Below are 20,678 nucleotides of genomic sequence, written 5' to 3'. Positions count from 1 at the left end.
TTTTTCGTACAACTACTCACCCCCTCCTTTGGTTTGCTACAGAAGGATGTCCTTGTGGAGTCATTAGTCTTTTTCTAAATGAATCCATCAACATAGGGTTCATACCAGGTCGCATAGGGGATCCCGGTCCATAAGTGGGGAGCATAGGTGATCCAACCGGCATGCCCGATACAGGCATGCGAGCACCAGGCATCATACCGGGGCGCTGAAAAAAAAATATCAGTAAGAGAATTAAAATCAAAAAGATGGCTGTTATAGCCTAGAGATAAACACAATAAAAAGTGAAATCGTTTATTTGATTTACATAGGAATAATTGGTCATAACGATCGTTCTCAGTCATTCCAGTCGACAAAGCTGTTCATCGAAATACACCAAGCCACGCCATCTGTTAAAGTGCTTGTAAACTTTATTAGCCGTACGCTTTGAGAAACAGAACACATACAGTAGTTTTGTAATATAAGCTGCATTAAAAAGCACAGCACAATACAAGCACTAGAGTTATTTTAATTGAAGGGTACAATTTTTCAGCAAATTTTTTGCAGCTGAAGTAAAAAAAAAAGCAAAAAATAAATAAAATAGTGTACATCTCCTGTGCAGACCAATGTGTCTCCATGGTTAAAGGCTGTTTGTAGTTTGGCACTCTAGTGATATGTTAAGATACATTTTCCCCCTTGGAAGACGTGGACATGTTTAGTTTATTTTTGGTTTCATTTTTGCCTCCCCTTCTGCCAAAATTCCTAACTTTTAGGCAGCCTAGGGTTTTACTAGGGGTAGACTACGTTGAGTGGGGGCGCCATTTGCGTAGGATCTTAGGGTGCCAACCCCCACTGGCAGGTAGGGTGAACTAGGGTGCTGATATAGGCTTCCTTAGTTTGTTGCTTATTACCACTTATGCAACATCCAAACGAGTGTTGGGGTATGCACTTAAGTATCTGGGTAAGTGCAATATGTTTATCTTTAGTTATTGTTAGCTTATGAGTGTATGCTCTGCTGTTTGATTTTTTTCTATTTTTTCTTGCACGTAAGGGTCTATTAGGGCGATTTAGGGATAGCCTACGTTGAGCGGGGGCGCCATTGCGCAGGTTATATAGGGTGCCAACCTCTGCAGCAAGGTAGGGGACAGATAGTCGGGACCCTAGGGATCGAGAGCACCCTGTATCTTTATCTTATATGTCAAACAGTAGATACTGGTTTTAGGTTGTATGTGGTATGTGTTTTTTACTATAAAGAAGATTATTAAATGTTAAGTTTTATTGTGTATCTTATTCTATTCATATATGGTGTTCCTTCGCTGTGAATTTCTGTTTTTTGTTGGCACCTTTATTATTGGTTCTGTGATATAATTTGCCTCCCCTTCTGCCAAAATTCCTAACTTTTAGGCTATGAGCACACGTTCAGGTTTTTTTTTGCGTTTTTTTCGCGTTTTTTCGCTGTAAAAACGCTATAAAAACTCATTAAAAACGCATACATTATGTATCCTATCATTTAGAATGCATTCTGCATGTTTTGTGCACATGATGCATTTTTTCCGCGAAAAAAACTCATCACGGTAAAAAAAAGCAGCTTGTTCATTAATTTTGTGGATTTTCTGCGTTTTTCCCGCTATTCTATGCATTTGGGAAAAAACGCACCAAAAATGCGTCAAAAACACGAAAAAAACGCATGCGGATTTCTGGCAGAAATGTCCGGTTTTTGCCAGGAAAATTTCTGCAAGAAACGGTCAATAAAGTTGTAAAACAGCTTGTTTTTCTGGTCCAAAATTTTTGAGGTCCATAAAAATTTTTGATCCTCCTATATTATTTCAAAACACTCTTTTTCGGTGATTACTTTGTATCTCAATTCATACTGCACCCACACACACAAATGATACACCATTTGAAAGGTAAACTTGCCCCCTTCAGCAAGAAAATAGCCAAACAAACCACACATCCCCGATGTGATCACAGAATACAGTTTAAACGTTAATTTTCATAAACCTGCGGTAAGGAAAAATGACCTGCAGGTGGCACCACACTACCCCAAAGCTGCTTACAGACATCACAAACAAATCCTAACATTTGCCTTGGGGGCTTTCCAGCTTGCCGAGCTCCTTGCCCAGCCGATTTCAGGCACATTGGAGGATTGCACACTTCACTGCAGGTGAGTCACATATGCAAACACATTTGTAAGCATGCACTGCCTATTCAATTGCACACTTGTTCCTTTTATACTCCACGACACACACAAATGATACACCATTTCAAAGGTCAAATTACCTGCAGGTGGTATTTGACTTGGGGTCTTTCCAGCTTGCCGAAGTGCTTGCCCAGCCTGTTACAGGCAAATTCGAGAATTGCACACTTCACTGCAGGTGAGTCACATATGCAAACACATTTGTAAACATGCACTGCTTTTTCAGTGATTACTTCGCCCCACACACACAAATGGTGAGTCACATATGCAAACACATTTGTAAACATGCACTGCTTTTTCGGTGATTACTTCGCCCCACACACACAAATAATACACCATTTGAAAGGTAAACTTGCCCCCTTCAGCAAGAAAAGACAAACAAAACACACATTCATGATTTGATCAATAAATACAGTTTAAACATTCATTTTCAGAAACCTGCAGAAAAAAATCAATAACCTGCAGGTGGCACCACAACCTCAAAACATTTTTTTAGCCTCTACTTATCAAACCAATTTACTGTATTACCAATCTACATATATAAATACCTCTCTGTGTTCATCATCTCATTAAATACATTAACATTTGACCAGCTTGATTTTCCTGAAATTACTGCGCCCTGACAACCAATGTGTGAAAATTTTGCACGGGCCAACTAGTCTCTTTTAATTCCCATTTTTAGCTGCAAAGTAACAAATAAACACAGATTCTGCCATTTCTATTTTTTTCCAATTTCAATATTTACTGTATGGGATAAATATTTGTTCTGCGTTATTAGTTCAGACAATGATGTTATGTATGCTAAATATGTAACTTTTTTTCATTTTTTTTTTAGATTTCGCTATTTATGTTTTCATTAAAAAAGAAAGAAAAGGGGGCGATTTAAAGAGAACCTGACATGTGATTCGCGTTGCCCAGACTATGAGCAGCATAAATTGGTGTATGTGAAAAGAGTTTTGCTTAGGAATTTTTAAAAAGTACCTGAAAAAAAATTATCAAAAGACCCTTTCTATATGAGTGGGATTTTTTTCCGCTTAAGATTTTAAAAAGTTCCCAGTGGGAAAAAAGAAAGTACATGTCAAGGTAGTACTCTGATGAAGAGGGCTGCTGTCCCTCGAAACGCGTTGGTTTCTTGTTCCTTTTGCGCACCCGTCCTTCTCTCAATCGGTGACATCACTCCGAAACCCCGCCCATCCCATTTCTGCCGCATACACAGCGTGCTTCCGGCCGGGGCACCTGTGATCATTGTTGGCGTCCAGTGCAGCGGTTCCCGCACACCGACTGTGGTCACCCTCTGCAGCACAGCGGTTAGTCTTCCGGACGCAGGCACACCACTTGTCGTCCCCACACCCAGGATCAACACAGTGAGTACCACCTTAAACCTGATTAAGCACACTAGGTTACTGCCATCAAACCCTGTTAGATCCTCCTCCCCTCCCACGGACTATTAACCACTGAGTCCACCATATTTTATACAGACAATTCACTACGAATACCTATTGTGCTGTTACTAGGGGCAACCTAACAGGATACTATATCCACATCTGAATAACAGCATATTCATGCATTATGAAAGGATTCACCACTAACTCTCCAGCACTATCGATCTTCTAGCAGTCACACCACCTCAAGGCAATTCAGTAAGTACAACTACGAACACATCAGTACTCTTTACTGTTCATATTAAAAGTCTTGTGGGTGACAGCAAAACTCCCTTTTTTTTCTCATAGGGGAGATCATACCCTCTCCCACAAATTGTTGGGATCATCACCTCACTAAACTAAGTGCCACTCATCAGATCCGTCCTTTTGGCATAACCGCAGTAAGTTTCTCTTCATTTGCATATTTCACATCTTCACAATTTGGCTTTACACATGTATGGAGTAGCGCGGTGATATATTCTTGTTTTTTTAGGCTTTGCTTTCTAGCAGGTATACACAGAACCTGCTTCAATCACCAGCAGCTCTTTATACAAATCTTATCCTTGCGTCAGTTATTTGCTGAGCGCCAGTGTTTATATCTATACTTTGCCAATAAAAAAATGTCAACTCATCACATCTCATGATTAGGCAAGTTGTATTTTGATCACATGATACTTTTTATACTTGTAGATTGTGAGCCCTCGCGGGCAGGGTCCTCTCTCCTCCTGTACCAGTTGTGACTTGTATTGTTCAAGATTATTGTACCTTTTTTTATTATATATACTCCTTCTCACATGTAAAGCGCCATGGAATAAATGGCGCTATAATAATAAAAATACATGTTGTCCTACTCCAAGCTGTTCAGACTTGACAGCCAACTACCAATTAGGTAAATCAGGTGATGTGCATCTCTGTAATGAGGAAGGGTGTTGTCTAATGCAGAGGTCCCCAACTCCAGTCCTCAAGGCGCACCAACAGGTCATGTTTTCAGGATTTCCTTTGCATTGCACAGGTGATGCAATTATTACCTGGGCAAGACTAAGGAAATCCTGAAAACATGACCTGTTGGTGGGCCTTGAGGACTGGAGTTGGGGACCTCTTGTCTAATGACATCAAACCCCTATATAAGGTGTGCTTAATTATTAGGCAGCTTCCTTTCCTTTGGCAAATTGGGTCAGAAGAGAGATTTGACGGGCTCTGAAAAGTCCAATATCGTGAGATGTCTTGCAGAGGGATGCAGCAGTCTTGAAATTGCCAAACTTTTGAATTGTGATCACCGAACAATCAAGCGTTTCATGGCAAATAGCCAACAGGGTCGCAAGAAGCGTGTTGGGCAAAAAAGGCGCAAAATAACTGGCCATGAATTGAGGAAAATCAAGCGTGAAGCTGCTAAGATGCCATTTCCACCAGTTTTGCCTTATTTCAGAGCTGCAACGTTACTGGAGTAACCAAAAGTACAAGGTGTGCGATACTCAGGGACATGGTCAAGGTAAGGAAGGCTGAAAAAATACCACCTTTGAACAAGAAACATAAGATAAAACGTCAAAACTGGGCCAAGAAATATCTTAAGATTGACTTTTCTAAGGTTTTATGGACTGGTGAAATGAGAGTGACTCTTGATGGGCCAGAGGCTGGATCAGTAAAGGGCAGAGAGCTCTACTCCGACTCAGATGCCAGCAAGGCGGAGGTGGGGTACTGGTATGGGCTGGTATCATCAAAGATGAACTTGTGGGACCTTTTTGGGTTGAGGATGGAGTGAAGCTCAACTCCCAGACCTACTTCCAGTTTCTGGAAGACAACTTCTTCAAGTAGTGGTACAGGAAGAAGTCGGTATCGTTCAAGAAAAAGAAGATTTTCATGCAGGACAACGCTCCATCACATGCCTCCAACTACTCCACAGCGTGGCTGGTTAGTAAAGGTCTCAAAGAAGAAAAAATAATGACATGGCCCCCTTGGTCACCTGATCTGAACCCCATAGAGAACCTGTGGTCCCTCATAAAATGTGAGATCTACAGGGAGGGAAAACAGTACACCTCTCGGAACAGTGTCTGGGAGGCTGTGGTGGCTGCTGCACGCAATGTTGGTCGTAAACAGATCAAGCAACTGACAGAATCTATAGATGGAAGGCTGTTGAGTGTCATCATAAAGAAAGGTGGCTATATTGGTCACTAATTTTTTTGGGTTGTGTTTTTGCATGTCAGAAATGTTTATTTCTAAATTTTGTGCCGTTATATTGGTTTACCTGGTGAAAATAAACAAGCGAGATGGAAATATATTTGGTTTTTATTAAGTTGCCTAATAATTCTGCACAGTAATAGTTACCTGCACAAACAGATATCCTCCTAAGATAGCCAAATCTAAAAAAAAAACGACTCCAACTTCCAAAAATATTAAGCTTTGATATTTATGAGTCTTTTGGGTTGATAGAGAACATAGTTGTTGATCAATAATAAAAATAATCGTCTAAAATACAATTTGCCTAATAATTCTGCACACAGTGTAGATGTCTAAATATGGGGATGCAAAAACTAGGTTTTGCAAAAAAAGGCGTCATTTAGTGTGTGACAGCTGTCAAACATAAATACCAGAAATAAATCTGGTATCGCTGTAATCACAACGACCTGAATAATAAAGTCGTCTAATCACTTATACCGCACAAGGAAAGGCGTAAAAAATAAATAAATCCAATCCTTCACCTGCTGTTGATTTGTTCATTCTGACCCCCAAAGATCACAGTAAGGCTCGGCGCACATTTATCCTGCGCTCTCCCGGGTGCTAAATCCCCTATAATGAGACAGATAGAGGCACTTTGAACGCCGTAGGACCTGTGATTCGGCGGTGTCCATGTCGACCACAGTTTTGTGCACTTCTGAAAAGAAGGACACTGCTGAACAGAGGCCAGACGGAGTCCAGAGCAACTCTGCTGCCTCACTATAGTGAAGTGCTCAGCATTGAGTGAAGGATAAATGTGATCCGAAATGTTATGTAATATGCTCTCAATAAAAGCTTCAACTCAATCCACAAAAAAGCAAGTCCTCATTTCTAGTACAAAGGCTCTGGAAAAGCGAAAATGGCTCCTCGTCCCCCCAAAAGAAATTCAGCAAATTATGTGCTCCCTAATCCAAAGGCCCCCTCCGTTCTGAGGCCCAGTGTGTCTAAATCACATTAAGCATCCACATGTTTGGCATTTCTGTAGTGATCAGAGCCCACCTAATTTACTGGTGTGTGTCTCCAGGAGCATGAACTGGTAACTACAATGAATTGGGCACTATAGTCTACTAGTCATTACAATGGCAGTTTGCAATTTTCACTCAGCAAAGTACACTACTGCTTGTTTCTGGAAAACACCTATGTAGTCTAATTCCCAAAAGGGTATAATTTATAAAATGGGGTCACTTGAGGGGGAATTCTGCTTTTCTAACACTCACATGGGTTCTGTTCATGGAGTCCACAGGAAAATCTGCCCTCCATCCCGAATCTTGCCCTCCACAGCCGAATCTTGCTGTGTGGCTAAGCAGTACTGTATAGCCACATATGGGGTATTACAGCAGAAATTGTGGGACAAATTTTTGTGCCATTTTTAACCATTTCCCAGTATGAAAATGTAAAATATGGGGCTAGCACAAAATCTTGGTGGTAAAAATGTTAATATTTTTTCTTCACTACCCAATGGTATAAAATCACCCCTAGATTAATTCATTGAGAGGTGTAGTTTGTAGTTTTAAAATGGGTTCAATTATGGGGGGTTCTGCTGGACTAGCACCTCAGGGGCTCTACCAATGTGACATGGCACCATCAAACCAGTCCAGCTAAATCTGAACTTCAATATGGCGCTGCTTCCCTTCTGAGCTTTGTATAGTGCCTCAAAAGTAGTCTTCGACCACATACAGAGTATCGGTGTACTCTGGATACATTGCAAAAAAAAATTGCGGGGTCCATTTTCTCCTGTTACCCTTGAGAAAATGCAAAATTTGGGGCTAAAAAACAGTTTTGTTGGAATTTTTTTTGATTTTCACAGCTCAACATTACAAACTTATAAAAGACATTGTAAAACTGGAGCAAGTTCAGAAAAGAGCTACCAGTATAGTAAGCAGACTGCAAAGTATGTCCTACGAAGAATGGGTTTTTTGCAAAAAAGAAGGCTAAGAGGAGACTAAATAGCTGTTTACAAATATCTGAAGGGATGTCACAGTGTAGAGGGATCATCAATAAACTTCTTGAATGTGGTTTTGAGCACCTTGAGGATGTGCAGTTTTTAGAATGGTACATCACTTGTTCAAATTTCTGTCATATAGGCCCCTCAAAGTCACTTCAAATGTGAGGTGGTCCATAAAAAATGGTTTTGTAAATTTTGTTGGAAAAAGGAGAAATCTCAGTGATCAACAGTGATCAAAAGGAGCCAATAGGAAAAATTTACCAGCAGATCTCGGCGGACGCACTATGCATGTGCCTTCCATTTTTGTTTTCCAGGAAGATAACGCCGGGCAGGGGTCTGATCGGGAAGAACCGGGATATAGTGGAGGTACCCGGGTGTCTCGGTGGACATCATTTCTCTCTCTCCTCTGACATGTATATCATGTCAGAAGAGAATAATAATAATCTTTATTTATATAGCGCCAACATATTCCGCAGCGCTTTACAGTTTAACAGTTTCAAACGCAACAGTCATAAGTAGCAACGTTAACAATACAATAATTAAAGCACAATAAGACGACCCTGCTTGTGAGATCTTACAATCTACAATGAGGTGGGGGAGATACAAAGTACAGGTGTGTATTTACAATGATGTATTTACAATGATGGTCCAGCCATCTTCAGGGGGTGGGGATAGATGGAGATAGTGAATGGGCTACACACACACACAAACATAAAATGACTGATTAGGGAATGTGATAGGCCGCTCTGAACAAATGTGTTTTGAGGGAGCATCTAAAACTATGCAAATTGTGAATGGTCCTAATTTCTTGGGGTAGAGCATTCCAGAGGATTGGTGCACCACGGGAGAAGTCTTGTAGTCGGGAGTGGGAGGTACGGATAAGTGCAGAGGTTAGTCGAAAGTCCTTTGCAGAGCGCAGCGGTCGGTTAGGCGGATAGACATAAATAAGGGAGGAGATGTAATGGGGTGCCGCACTGTGGAGAGCTTTGTGGGTGAGAACAAGTACTTTGAAGAGAGAAAAATCATTGAAACAGCCAGTACACTTTTTTTTTGTTATCACCGTTATTAACTGAATAACGGCAATCACGGAAAATCCGGCCCTGATTATGTTCTCCAGGGTCTCAGCTATCCCCGTTAACCGAGACCCTGCAGATTGGGGGGGCGCTACAGCTCTATTCCCAATCGCCGGGAATAAGTACCCTTACCGGCCGCCGTTTTATTGCATATCGGCGTTGCTAAGGGGTTAAATAGCAAAACTACAAGACCCAGAATGCCAGCACAGAATATCTAGGCTCCTCGGGAGTTTAGGTTTGTCAAAAACTAGACCGTCTCCAATCACTGCAAGTACACTACCCCATTTCACAGACACATAACACAGTGATGGACGCTGAGCTGACCAGGACGCTCACTCTCTGGCTGTAACAAGCTTCTGGAGACTTCCACATATTTCACCTGAACCTCCAGGGTATTCAAAATGATGGCTCTGAATCTCACTGGTCGTCGCGTGTCATGTGACCGCAGTGCATTATGGGATTGTAGTTCACTTCTAGGTACTTCACAGCCTTCCAGGATCTGGAACTACACGTTCCATGATGCATTACTCAGATATTTAGGCACCATTTTTCCAATATTATGACATGCTTATTTAATTGCCTATGTCAGTTGTTAACGACATATTGCTTGCATAATTAGCCTATGTGCTAGGACTGTTTAATTAAAAGCGAATTACAGTAAATAATCTATTGGGTCAGACTTCTATAATACACGTATTAAGAACGCGCAGTCCCATAAGCATAGCGTGTGTTTACTGTCTGACAGGATTGTTAGTGCTGAAGCCGATGGCATGTACTGTTCTGCAGATAAAATGTGAATTATCCCCTTCATGACCCAGCCTATTTTGACCTTAAAGACCTTGCCGTTTTTTGCAATTCTGACCAGTGTCCCTTTATGAGGTAATAACTCAGGAAAGCTTCAATGGATCCTAGCGGTTCTGAGACTGTTTTTTCGTGACATATTGGGCTTCATGTTAGTGGTAAATTTAGGTCAATAAATTCTGTGTTTAATTGTGATAAAAACGGAAATTTGGCGAAAATTTTGAAAATTTCGCAATTTTCACATTTTGAAATTTTATTCTGTTAAACCAGAGAGTTATGTGACACAAAATAGTTAATAAATAACATTTCCCACACGTCTACTTTACATCAGCACAATTTTGGAAACAAAATTTTTTTTTGCTAGGAAGTTATAAGGGTTAAAATTTGACCAGCGATTTCTCATTTTTACAACGAAATTTACAAAACCATTTTTTTTAGGGACCACCTCACATTTGAAGTCAGTTTGAGGGGTCTATATGGCTGAAAATACCCAAAAGTGACACCATTCTAAAAACTGCACCCCTCAAGGTGCACAAAACCACATTCAAGAAGTTTATTAACCCTTCAGGTGCTTCACAGCAGCAGAAGCAACATAGAAGGAAAAAATTAACATTTAACTTTTTAGTCACAAAAATGATTTTTCAGCAACAATTTTTTTATTTTCCCAATGGTAAAAGGAGAAACTGAACCACGAAAGTTGTTGTCCAATTTGTCCTGAGTACGCTGATACCTCATATGTGGGGGTAAACCACTGTTTGGGCGCACGGCAGGGCTTGGAAGGGAAGGAGCGCCATTTGACTTTTTGAATGAAAAATTGGCTGTACTCTTTAGCGGACACCATGTCACGTTTGGAGAGCCCCGTGTGCCTAAAAATTGGAGCTCCCCCACAAGTGACCCCATTTTGGAAACTAGACGCCCCAAGGAACTTATCTAGGTGCATAGTGAGCCCTTTAAACCCCCAGGTGCTTCACAAATTGATCTGTAAAAATGAAAAAGTACTTTTTTTTCACAAAAAAATTATTTTCGCCTCAATTTTTTCATTTTCAGATGGACAACAGGATAAAATGGATCCTAAAATTTGTTGGGAAATTTCTCCTGAGTACACCTATACCTCACATGTGGGGGTAAACCACTGTTTGGGCACATGGTAAAGCTCGGAGGGGAAGGAGCGCCATTTGACTTTTTGAATGAAAAATTATCTCCATCGTTAGCGGACACCATGTCGCGTTTGGAGAGACCCTGTGTGCCTAAACATTGGAGCTCCCCCACAAGTGACCCCATTTTGGAAACTGGACCCCCCAAGGAACTTATCTAGATGCCTAGTGAGCACTTTAAACCCTCAGGTGCTTCACAAATTGATCCGTAAAAATGAAAAAGTACACTGAGGTCAGAAGTACTGCATATACAGGGATGTATAGGAGGATACACTGAGGTGAGAAGTACTGCATACACAGGGATGTATAGGAGGATACACTGAGGTGAGAAGTACCCCATATACAGGGATGTATAGGAGGATACACTGAGGTCAGAAGTACTGCATATACAGGGATGTATAGGAGGATACCCTAAGGTGAGAAGTACCCCATATACAGTGATATATAGGAGGATACACTGAGGTGAGAAGTACTGCATATACAGGGATGTATAGGAAGATACACTGAGGAGGAAAGTACCCCATATACAGGGATGTATAGGAGGATACACTGAGGTCAGAAGTACTGCATATACAGGGATGTATAGGAGGATACACTAAGGTGAGAAGTACCCCATATACAGTGATATATAGGAGGATACACTGAGGTGAGAAGTACTGCATATACAGGGATGTATAGGAAGATACACTGAGGAGGAAAGTACCCCATATACAGTGATGTATAGGAGGATAAACTGAGGTGGGATGTACCCCATATACAGTGATGTATAGCCACGACCAATCAGCGATGGGCACAGTCCGGCGGCAAAATGGCAGCTCCATACTCCCCTTCAGTCAGCGCTCACACAGGGTTAATGACAGCGTTAACGGACCGCGTTATGCCACGGTGTAACGCACTCCGTTAACGCTGCTATTAACCCTGTGTGACCAACTTTTTAGTATTGATGCTGCCTATGCAGCATCAAAAGCAAAAAGATCTAATGTTAAAAATAATTAAAAAAAATTATAAAATAGTTATATACTCACATAGTATAGTTACATACTCCGTCGGCCCCTCGGATCCAGAACAGGCCTTTCCCGCTCCTCGCGACACTCCGGTGACCACTCCATGCATTGCGATCTTGCGAGATGATGACATAGCGATCTCGCGAGCTGGCTACGTCATCATCTCGCGAGACCGCAATGCACTCTTGAGACCGGAGCGTCACGAGGAGCATCGGTAAACGCTTCGCCTGGATCCAGGGGGCCGACGGAGGGTGAGTATATAACTATTTTTTATTTTAATTCTTTTTTTAACAGGGATATGATGCCCACATTGCTATATACGTGTGCTGTGCAATATACTACGAGGGCTGTGCAATATACTACGTGGGCTGTGCAATATACTACGTGGGCTGTGCAATATACTACGTGGGCTGTGCAATATACTACGTGGGCTGTGCAATATACTACGTGGGCTGTGCAATATACTGCATGGGCTGTGCAATATACTACATGGGCTGTGCAATATACTACGTGGGCCGTGCAATATACTACATCGGCTGTGCAATATACTACATGGGCTGTGCAATATACTACGTGGGTCGTGCAATATACTACGTGGGCCGTGCAATATACTACATGGGCTGTGCAATATACTACATGGGCTGTGCAATATACTACATGGGCTGTGCAATATACTGCGTGGGCTGTGCAATATACTACGTGGGCTGTGCAATATACTGCGTGGGCTGTGCAATATACTGCGTGGGCTGTGTAATATACTACGTGGGCTGTGCAATATACTACGTGGGCTTTGCAATATACTACGTGGGCTGTGCAATATACTACGTGGGCTGTGCAATATACTGCGTGGGCTGTGCAATATACTATGTGAGCTGTGCAATATACTGCGTGGCTGTGCAATATACTACGTGAGCTGTGTTATATGCTACGTGGGCTGTTATAAACTACGTGGCTGTGTTATATGCTATGTAGCTGTTATACGCTTCGTGGGCTGTGCTATATACTACGTGGCTGTGCCATATACTCCGTGGGCTGTATTATATACTCCGTGGGCTGTGCAATATACTACGTGGGCTGTGCAATATACTACGTGGGCTGTGCAATATACTACGTGGGCTGTGCAATATACTATGTGGGCTGTGCAATATACTGTGTGGCTGTGCAATATACTGCGTGGGCTGTGCAATATACTGCGTGGGCTGTGCAATATACTACGTGGGCTGTGCAATATGCTACGTGGGCTGTGCAATATACTGCGTGGGCTGTGCAATATACTGCGTGGGCTGTGCAATATACTACGTGGCTGTGCAATATACTATGTGAGCTGTGTTATATGCTACGTGGCTGTGTTATATGCTATGTAGGCTGTTATACACTCCGTGGGCTGTGCTATATACTACATGACTGTGCTATATACTCATTGGGCTGTGTTATATACTCCGTGGGCTGTGCTATATACTCCTATACTCCGTTGGCTGTGCCATATACTATGTGGCTGTGCAATATACTACGTGAGCTGTGTTATATGCTAAGTGGGCTGTTATAAACTACGTGGCTGTGTTATATGCTATGTAGCTGTTATACACTCTGTGGGCTGTGCTGTATACTACGTGACTGTGCTATATACTCCGTGGGCTGTCTTATATACTCCGTGGGCTGTGCTATATACTCTGTGGGCTGTGCTATATACTCCGTGGGCTGTGCTATATACTCCTATACTCCGTGGGCTGTGCTATATACTACGTGGCTGTGCAATATAATACGTGGCTGTGCTATTTACTATGTGGCTGTGCTACTTACTACGTGGGCTGTTATATACTACATGGCTGTGCTATATACTACGTGGCCGGCCACGTACAATCAGCAACAAGCGCAGTCCGGCCGCGAATTGGCGCAGGATTTGAACCACGCTTCGCTAATTGGTCGCGGCCGGGCGATTCCTGTGTATTCAATGTATTATTCTAAAATCTTCATAAATAAACTACATACATATTCTAGAATACCCGATGCGTTAGAATCAGGCTACCATCTAGTACACCAATAATAGCTAAAGCTTGTGTGATTTATAATCAGGCAGCTGGGAATTCTAAATGAGCTGGAATTACATCCAAATGTAAAGTGTGTCTACACAAAGGAAAGCTGAAAGCAACAATATAGATATTGTATCTGCCCAAATGAAGATTTATTATATTTATGCAGAGCAAAAAATGAATTGCAGAGGTTGCTTTAAAGCGTTTGAGCACAATGAGGAGTTCTGTCATACAATACTTTAAGTTGTGATACCACTTATATATCACAGTTGTGAGATGATGTAGCCTCATTTGCAACCTATTTAATATTTAAACGACTATTTTTACAATCTATTTAAAATATACCACTTAGACTATGTTCACACGCAGCATTTTGCTGTGCTTTATTTTTAATGCAAATTGAAAGCTGCATTTTACAGTACCAGCAAAAGTTATGAGATTTTAAAAATCTCATGCACCTGCTTGTTTTTTTTCCAAACTGAATTTGAGAACTGTAGCATTGTTTTTAAATCTGCAGAATGCCAATACTTTCAGCTTTTTTTCTTCCCCATCAAAAAAACATTGAGAAAGCATAAAACTAGCTTTATTAAACATGTACTGTAGAAAAAGCACACATATAATCACACCCAAAAAATGCTGCAAAAGATAAAAAATAAAACGTGGCAAAACCAGTGTGAAAACGAGGCGTTTTGAACACAGCGTTTTTAGTGGCAAAAGAGCAGGTTTTGTCTGCAGAAAAAAAATGCAGCAAAATCACTGAGTGTGTGTTAGGAGTCGAGTTTCTTCTGCTGCACAGGGGGAATCTCGATCCGTCTCCGCTGCGGTCTCCCATTCTCCTCCAGCCGCAGTGGAGTCTGCTCAGCAGGGACGTCACTCCCAGTGTCTTGCTCGCTCTCACTCTGTACAGAGAGTTACTGCTGCTTCTTCAGCTCCTGCCATTAAAGTCAGTGCTGGTCAGCGGCGAGCGGACTTCCCTGGGACTAAGTCCTTGTTTGCGCACACTGAGCATGCCCAGAGCAAGATCTCCCGTTGGAGATCGAGGGTCATGTGCTCTGGCTCTGCAGCGCATTCCATTGGTCCTCTTGGCAGGCCCTGGAAGGGCAAAGTTTCTGTGGCCACTTCCTGTCCTGCAAGTATATAAACTGCGCATGACCGCACGGCCATGCGCTAGTGTACAATTGAATACGTGTGTTTGTTGTGAGTGCAAGTCGTTCATTAAATACCCCTACCCTATTGTATGACTGTTCGCGTATGGAGTATGGCTGCTATCTAGCGCCCGACAAATCACTCAACGTGTCACACACGTATCAGCGTCTATTGCTGTGACCGCCAGTGCGGCGCCACGCGCCAGTAGTGCGCTTCCTGACCCACGTCTGGGTGCTTAGTGGTGCCTGCCAGCATGGCACAGTTCGCACTTCAGTGCTCTAATTATAAGAGTTGCCTAACACACCCTGTTGCGGTGTTGTGTCAGCAAGTGGTCTAATCGGACTTCAATCCTAGTTGGGGTTAAGTTCGCTGACTGCTTGCTCGCCTTCTATGTGCGGTACCGCGATCCTGTGACGCAACAGGATCGCTTCATTCACGTTGGGTGAAGTTTAACCCACGCGAGTATACTTATGAGTATCGCCATATAGTCCGTCATTACTCAGCAGCAGGTTCCATCTCTGCACGGTGGACCCCGGGCTACGAACGCACCGTACACTATCAGTCTTATTATTTGGTGCGTTCCGCTAGCCCTAACATTACACTAGCGCCAGGGTCTGGCTAGTGATGACGGACAAACAGCAATCCCTGCGGTATATACAGCAGCTGGAGGGTAGGTTGGCGGCTCTCGAGAGCGCAACCTCAGCTGTGGATGTTACCGCAGTTGCTGTACAGGCTGCCAGCGTGGCTGCAGCAACTTTGTCCATTGCCACCCCTGTTCCGACATTTTCTCGCCTCCCGCTGCCAGAAAAATTTTCTGGTAATAGCAAATTTTGTAGGGGATTCGTGAGTCAGTGCTCTATTCATCTCGAGCTTCTGGCTGCACGTTTCCCCACAGAGCGGGCTAAGGTGGGATTTATTGTGTCTCTATTGTCGGACAGGGCGTTGGAATGGGCTACGCCGCTGTGGGAGCGTGGCGATCATGTGGTGCAGAGTGCTCCTCTGTTTTTGAGCACTTTAAAACAGGTCTTTTTAGGACCTCAAGTCACCCATGACACTGCGCTCCAACTGCTGGCATTAACTCAGGGTGAGTCCTTAGTCAGTCATTTTGCCGTCCAATTCCGCACTTTAGCATCTGAGCTGGAATGGTCGGATAAAGCTCTTATCCCCATATTTTGGAGGGGCTTGGCTGACCATGTAAAGGACGCTCTGGCCACTAGGGAGATTCCTGCCACACTGGAGGAGTTAATAACAGTCTCCACTCGAATTGACCTCCGTTTTAACGAGCGGAGGTTAGAGCGAGCCCAGTGTAGGCAGAGGTTTCGGCTGGCTCCTACTTTCGCCAAACCTCTGGAATCTCCGGTCCTGGTTCCTGAGTCACATGAGGCCAGGGAAGTGTCACAAGCGGGACCTAAGTCCCGGACCGCTTGTGCACTCAGGGTCTGTCATGTTTGCCAGCAGTCTGGACATTTAGCCACCAGATGTCCTCAGCGGTCGAGGAAACGTCAGCGTCTAGTGGTCGTAGGTGGAGGTACACTAGACACGGCGACGTTTGCCTCTAAATTGTCCTTTAAGGGGACAATTACTATAGGCTCATTCTCCCACTCGGTAGAGCTCTGCGTGGATTCTGGGGCGGAGGGCAATTTTATGTCTTCTGCCTTTCGCCCAACGCCACGCAATACCTCTGGTTATGCTAGCTCAACCTGTAACGGTACGAGTGGTGAATGGGTCGACTCTGCCCTCACAGATAACTCACCAGACCATCCCTTTTACTCTGTCCATGTCGCCATCTCATCAGGAGATTATTTCTCTGCTCGTCATTCCAGAGGGAATTGATGAAGTCCTGTTGGGAATACCTTGGCTACGGTACCACTCTCCTCATATCGAGTGGTCCTCAGGCAGAATTCTGGGATGGGGTGAATCTTGTGGGGGTAGGTGTCAGAGGGAGTGCGTTCAGGTAGCTACAACTGAGGTACCCGCAGATCTTTCCTCTCTCCCCAAGCAATATTGGTCGTATGCAGACGTATTCTCCAAAAAGGCGGCGGAGACCCTTCCGCCCCATCGCCCCTATGACTGTCCTATTGACCTCTTGCCTGGTGCTGAGCCTCCTCGGGGTCGAGTCTATCCGCTATCTCTCCCGGAGATGGAGGCAATGTCACAGTACATCCAGGAAAATCTGGCAAGAGGGTTCATCAGGAAGTCAGTGTCACCTGCTGGGGCAGGGTTCTTCTTCGTGCAGAAGAAGAGTGGGGAATTGCATCCATGCATAGACTACAGGGGTCTTAACGCCATCACCGTTAAGAATAAATACCCTTTGCCTTTGATATCTGAACTGTTCGATAGGCTTCGGGGAGCAAGGGTATTTACTAAATTAGATCTGCGGGGTGCTTACAACCTGATTCGCATCCGTGAGGGGGACGAATGGAAGACGGCTTTTAACACCAGGGATGGGCTCCCACCGGAGAGATGTTTGCAAAGTCTTCGACCTCCTACGGGCAAACTCCCTCTATGCCAAGTTGGAGAAGTGTATGTTTCAGCAGGAGTCCTTACCTTTCCTAGGCTACATCATCTCAGCCCAGGGATTGGCTATGGATCCTGCCAAACTACAGGCTGTGATGGACTGGCAGGAACCCCATTCTCTTAAAGCGGTGCAGCGCTTTATGGGGTTCATCATTTATTATCGCCAGTTCATCCCGCATTTCTCAACTTTGGTAGCTCCCTTGGTTGCCCTCACCAAGAAGGGGGCGAATCCCAAATTGTGATCTGAGGAGGTCTCCAAGGCTTTTATCTCTATAAAGTCACACTTCGCTAGCGCTCCCATTCTTCATCGCCCCGATGTTGATAAGCCATTTATCATGGAGGTAGATGCCTCTTCTGTTGGTGCTGGAGCAGTCCTCTTCCAAAAGGATGCTCAAGGTCGGAAGCATCCTTGCTTCTTTTTCTCCAAGACCTTCGCACCAGCAGAGAGGAATTATTCCATCGGGGACAGGGAGTTGCTAGCCATGAAGTTGGCTTTCTCGGAGTGGAGACATCTCTTGGAGGGAGCACGTTTTCCCTTCCAAGTCTTCACAGATCACAAAAATTTGGTGTATCTGCAGACAGCTCAGCGGTTGAATTCTCGCCAGGCCAGATGGTCCTTGTTCTTCTCCCGGTTTCATTTCACCCTCCATTTCCTTTCTGGGGAGAAGAACATTCGGGCCGACGCTCTCTCTCGCTCCGTTGTGTCATCTGCGGAGGAGGAGGAGCCTCGGCTTATTGTCCCCACCGAGAGTTTGAGAACCGTGGCCCCGGTTTCGCTGGAGTCTGTGCCCCCGGGCAAGACTTTTGTTCCATCTAGTTTGCGACCGGAGGTTCTCTCTTGGGCACACTCGTCCAGGGTGGGTGGACATTTTGGTACTAAAAGGACATCAGAGTTACTGGCGAGGACATACTGGTGGCCGCATATGGCTCGTGATGTCACGGAGTACGTTCGGGCGTGTGTCTCTTGCGCCAGGAACAAGACTCCTCGGCAACGGCCAGCTGGGTTGCTTTATCCTCTGCCCGTGGCTGACAGGCCCTGGGAGATGGTCGGGATGGACTTTGTGGTTGGCTTACCCAAGTCTCGTAATTGCACCATTATCTGGGTGATCACCGATCATTTTTCCAAAATGGTGCATTTGGTGCCTCTTCCACGGCTACCATCTGCACGGGCGTTGGCTGTCTTGTTTATCAAGCATATCTTTCGCTTACACGGTATGCCAGACAAAATTGTTAGTGACCGGGGTCCCCAGTTTGCGTCTCGATTCTGGAGGGAGCTATGTCGTCTACTCAGTATTGAGTTAAATCTCTCTTCGGCATATCATCCCGAGACGAATGGGTTGGTAGAAAGGGCCAACCAGACCTTGGTCACATATCTGCGACATTTTGTTTCTGCCAGACAGGATGACTGGGCATCCTAGCTACCGTGGGCAGAGTTTGCACTTAACAATGCCGTAGCCGACTCCACCGGTCAGACTCCATTCCTCTTAAATTACGGCCAGCATCCGCGTGTTCCTGTGCCCATGCCTGTGTCTTCCGCTGATCCCAGGGTGGCAGACTGGGCTGTGGAGGCACGGGACATTTGGGATCGCACGCAGGATGCCATTCGGGCCTCCAAGGAGAGAATGAGGTCCTCCGCCGATGTTCATCGGCGCCCCGCTCCGACTTTTGCCCCTGGCGACTTGGTGTGGCTCTCCGCCCGTAACATCAGGCTGCGAGTTGAGTCCACTAAGTTTGCTCCTCGCTACTTGGGTCCCTTCAAGGTTCTCGAACAGGTTAATCCTGTGGTCTACCGCCTGGCTCTTCCTCCACGCTTGGGTATCACCGACACCTTTCATGTGTCCCTCTTGAAACCCGTATACATGTCCCGGTTTTCCCGAGTCATCTGCCGGGACATCGGGTTCGTCTACGGACGATTACGAGGTGAACGCTATTTTGGGGTGCAAGGTGGTACGTGGCAAAAAGTTTTATTTGGTGGATTGGAAGGGTTATGGTCCAGAGGACAGGTCTTGGGAGCCTGCTGAAAACATTCGGGCCCCACAGCTCATTGCTGCCTTCGAGCGTAGCGAGGCCCAAGGAGGGGGGGGGGGGCCCTAGGGGGGGGGTAATGTTAGGAGTCGAGTTTCCTCTGCTGCACAGGGGGAATCTCGATCCGTCTCCGCTGCGGTCTCCCATTCTCCTCCAGCCGCAGTGGAGTCTGCTCAGCAGGGACGTCGCTCCCAGTGACTTGCTCGCTCTCACTCTGTACAGAGAGTTACTGCTGCTTCTTCAGCTCCTGCCATTAAAGTCAGTGCTGGTCAGCGGCGAGCGGACTTCCCTGGGACTAAGTCCTTGTTTGCGCACACTGAGCATGCCCAGAGCAAGATCTCCCGTTGGAGATCGAGGGTCATGTGCTCTGGCTCTGCAGCGCATTCCATTGGTCCTCTTGGCAGGCCCTGGAAGGGCAAAGTTTCTGTGGCCACTTCCTGTCCTGCAAGTATATAAACTGCGCATGACCGCACGGCCATGCGCTAGTGTACAATTGAATACGTGTGTTTGTTGTGAGTGCAAGTCGTTCATTAAATACCCCTACCCTATTGTATGACTGTTCGCGTATGGAGTATGGCTGCTATCTAGCACCCGACAAATCACTCAACGTGTCACACACGTATCAGCGTCTATTGCTGTGACCGCCAGTGCGGCGCCACGCGCCAGTAGTGCGCTTCCTGACCCACGTCTGGGTGCTTAGTGGTGCCTGCCAGCACGGCACAGTTCGCACTTCAGTGCTCTAATTATAAGAGTTGCCTAACACACCCTGTTGCGGTGTTGTGTCAGCAAGTGGTCTAATCGGACTTCAATCCTAGTTGGGGTTAAGTTCGCTGACTGCTTGCTCGCCTTCTATCTGCGGTACTGCGATCCTGTGACGCAACAGGATCGCTTCATTCACGTTGGGTGAAGTTTAACCCACGCGAGTATACTTATGAGTACCGCCATATAGTCTGTCATTACTCAGCAGCAGGTTCCATCTCTGCACGGTGGACCCCGGGCTACGAACGCACCGTACACTATCAGTCTTATTATTTGGTGCGTTCCGCTAGCCCTAACAGTGTGTACACAGCCTTAAAAGGTATACAACTCTGGCAAAAATTAAGAGACCACTGCAAAATTTTCAGTTTGTCTAATTTTTCTCTTTATAGATATATTTTTGAGTAAAATGTGAATTGTTC

General features: G+C 44.8%; 1 protein-coding gene across 1 annotated transcript in view; it reads right to left on the bottom strand.

Annotated features, from left to right (window-relative positions):
- The window catches only part of SMARCD2 (SWI/SNF related BAF chromatin remodeling complex subunit D2), a 66,125-nt gene that overhangs the window by 27,206 nt on the left and 18,241 nt on the right, over positions 1-20,678 (bottom strand). The window contains exon 2 of the mRNA XM_069751321.1: positions 21-205. Within this exon, the coding sequence (XP_069607422.1) occupies positions 21-205 (185 nt within the window). The remainder of the gene's footprint in view (positions 1-20; positions 206-20,678) is intronic.

Source organism: Ranitomeya imitator, chromosome 2 (genome assembly GCF_032444005.1).
Source record: "Ranitomeya imitator isolate aRanImi1 chromosome 2, aRanImi1.pri, whole genome shotgun sequence".
NCBI lineage: Eukaryota > Metazoa > Chordata > Amphibia > Anura > Dendrobatidae > Ranitomeya > Ranitomeya imitator.
This window is presented reverse-complemented; position numbering and strand designations above follow the sequence as displayed.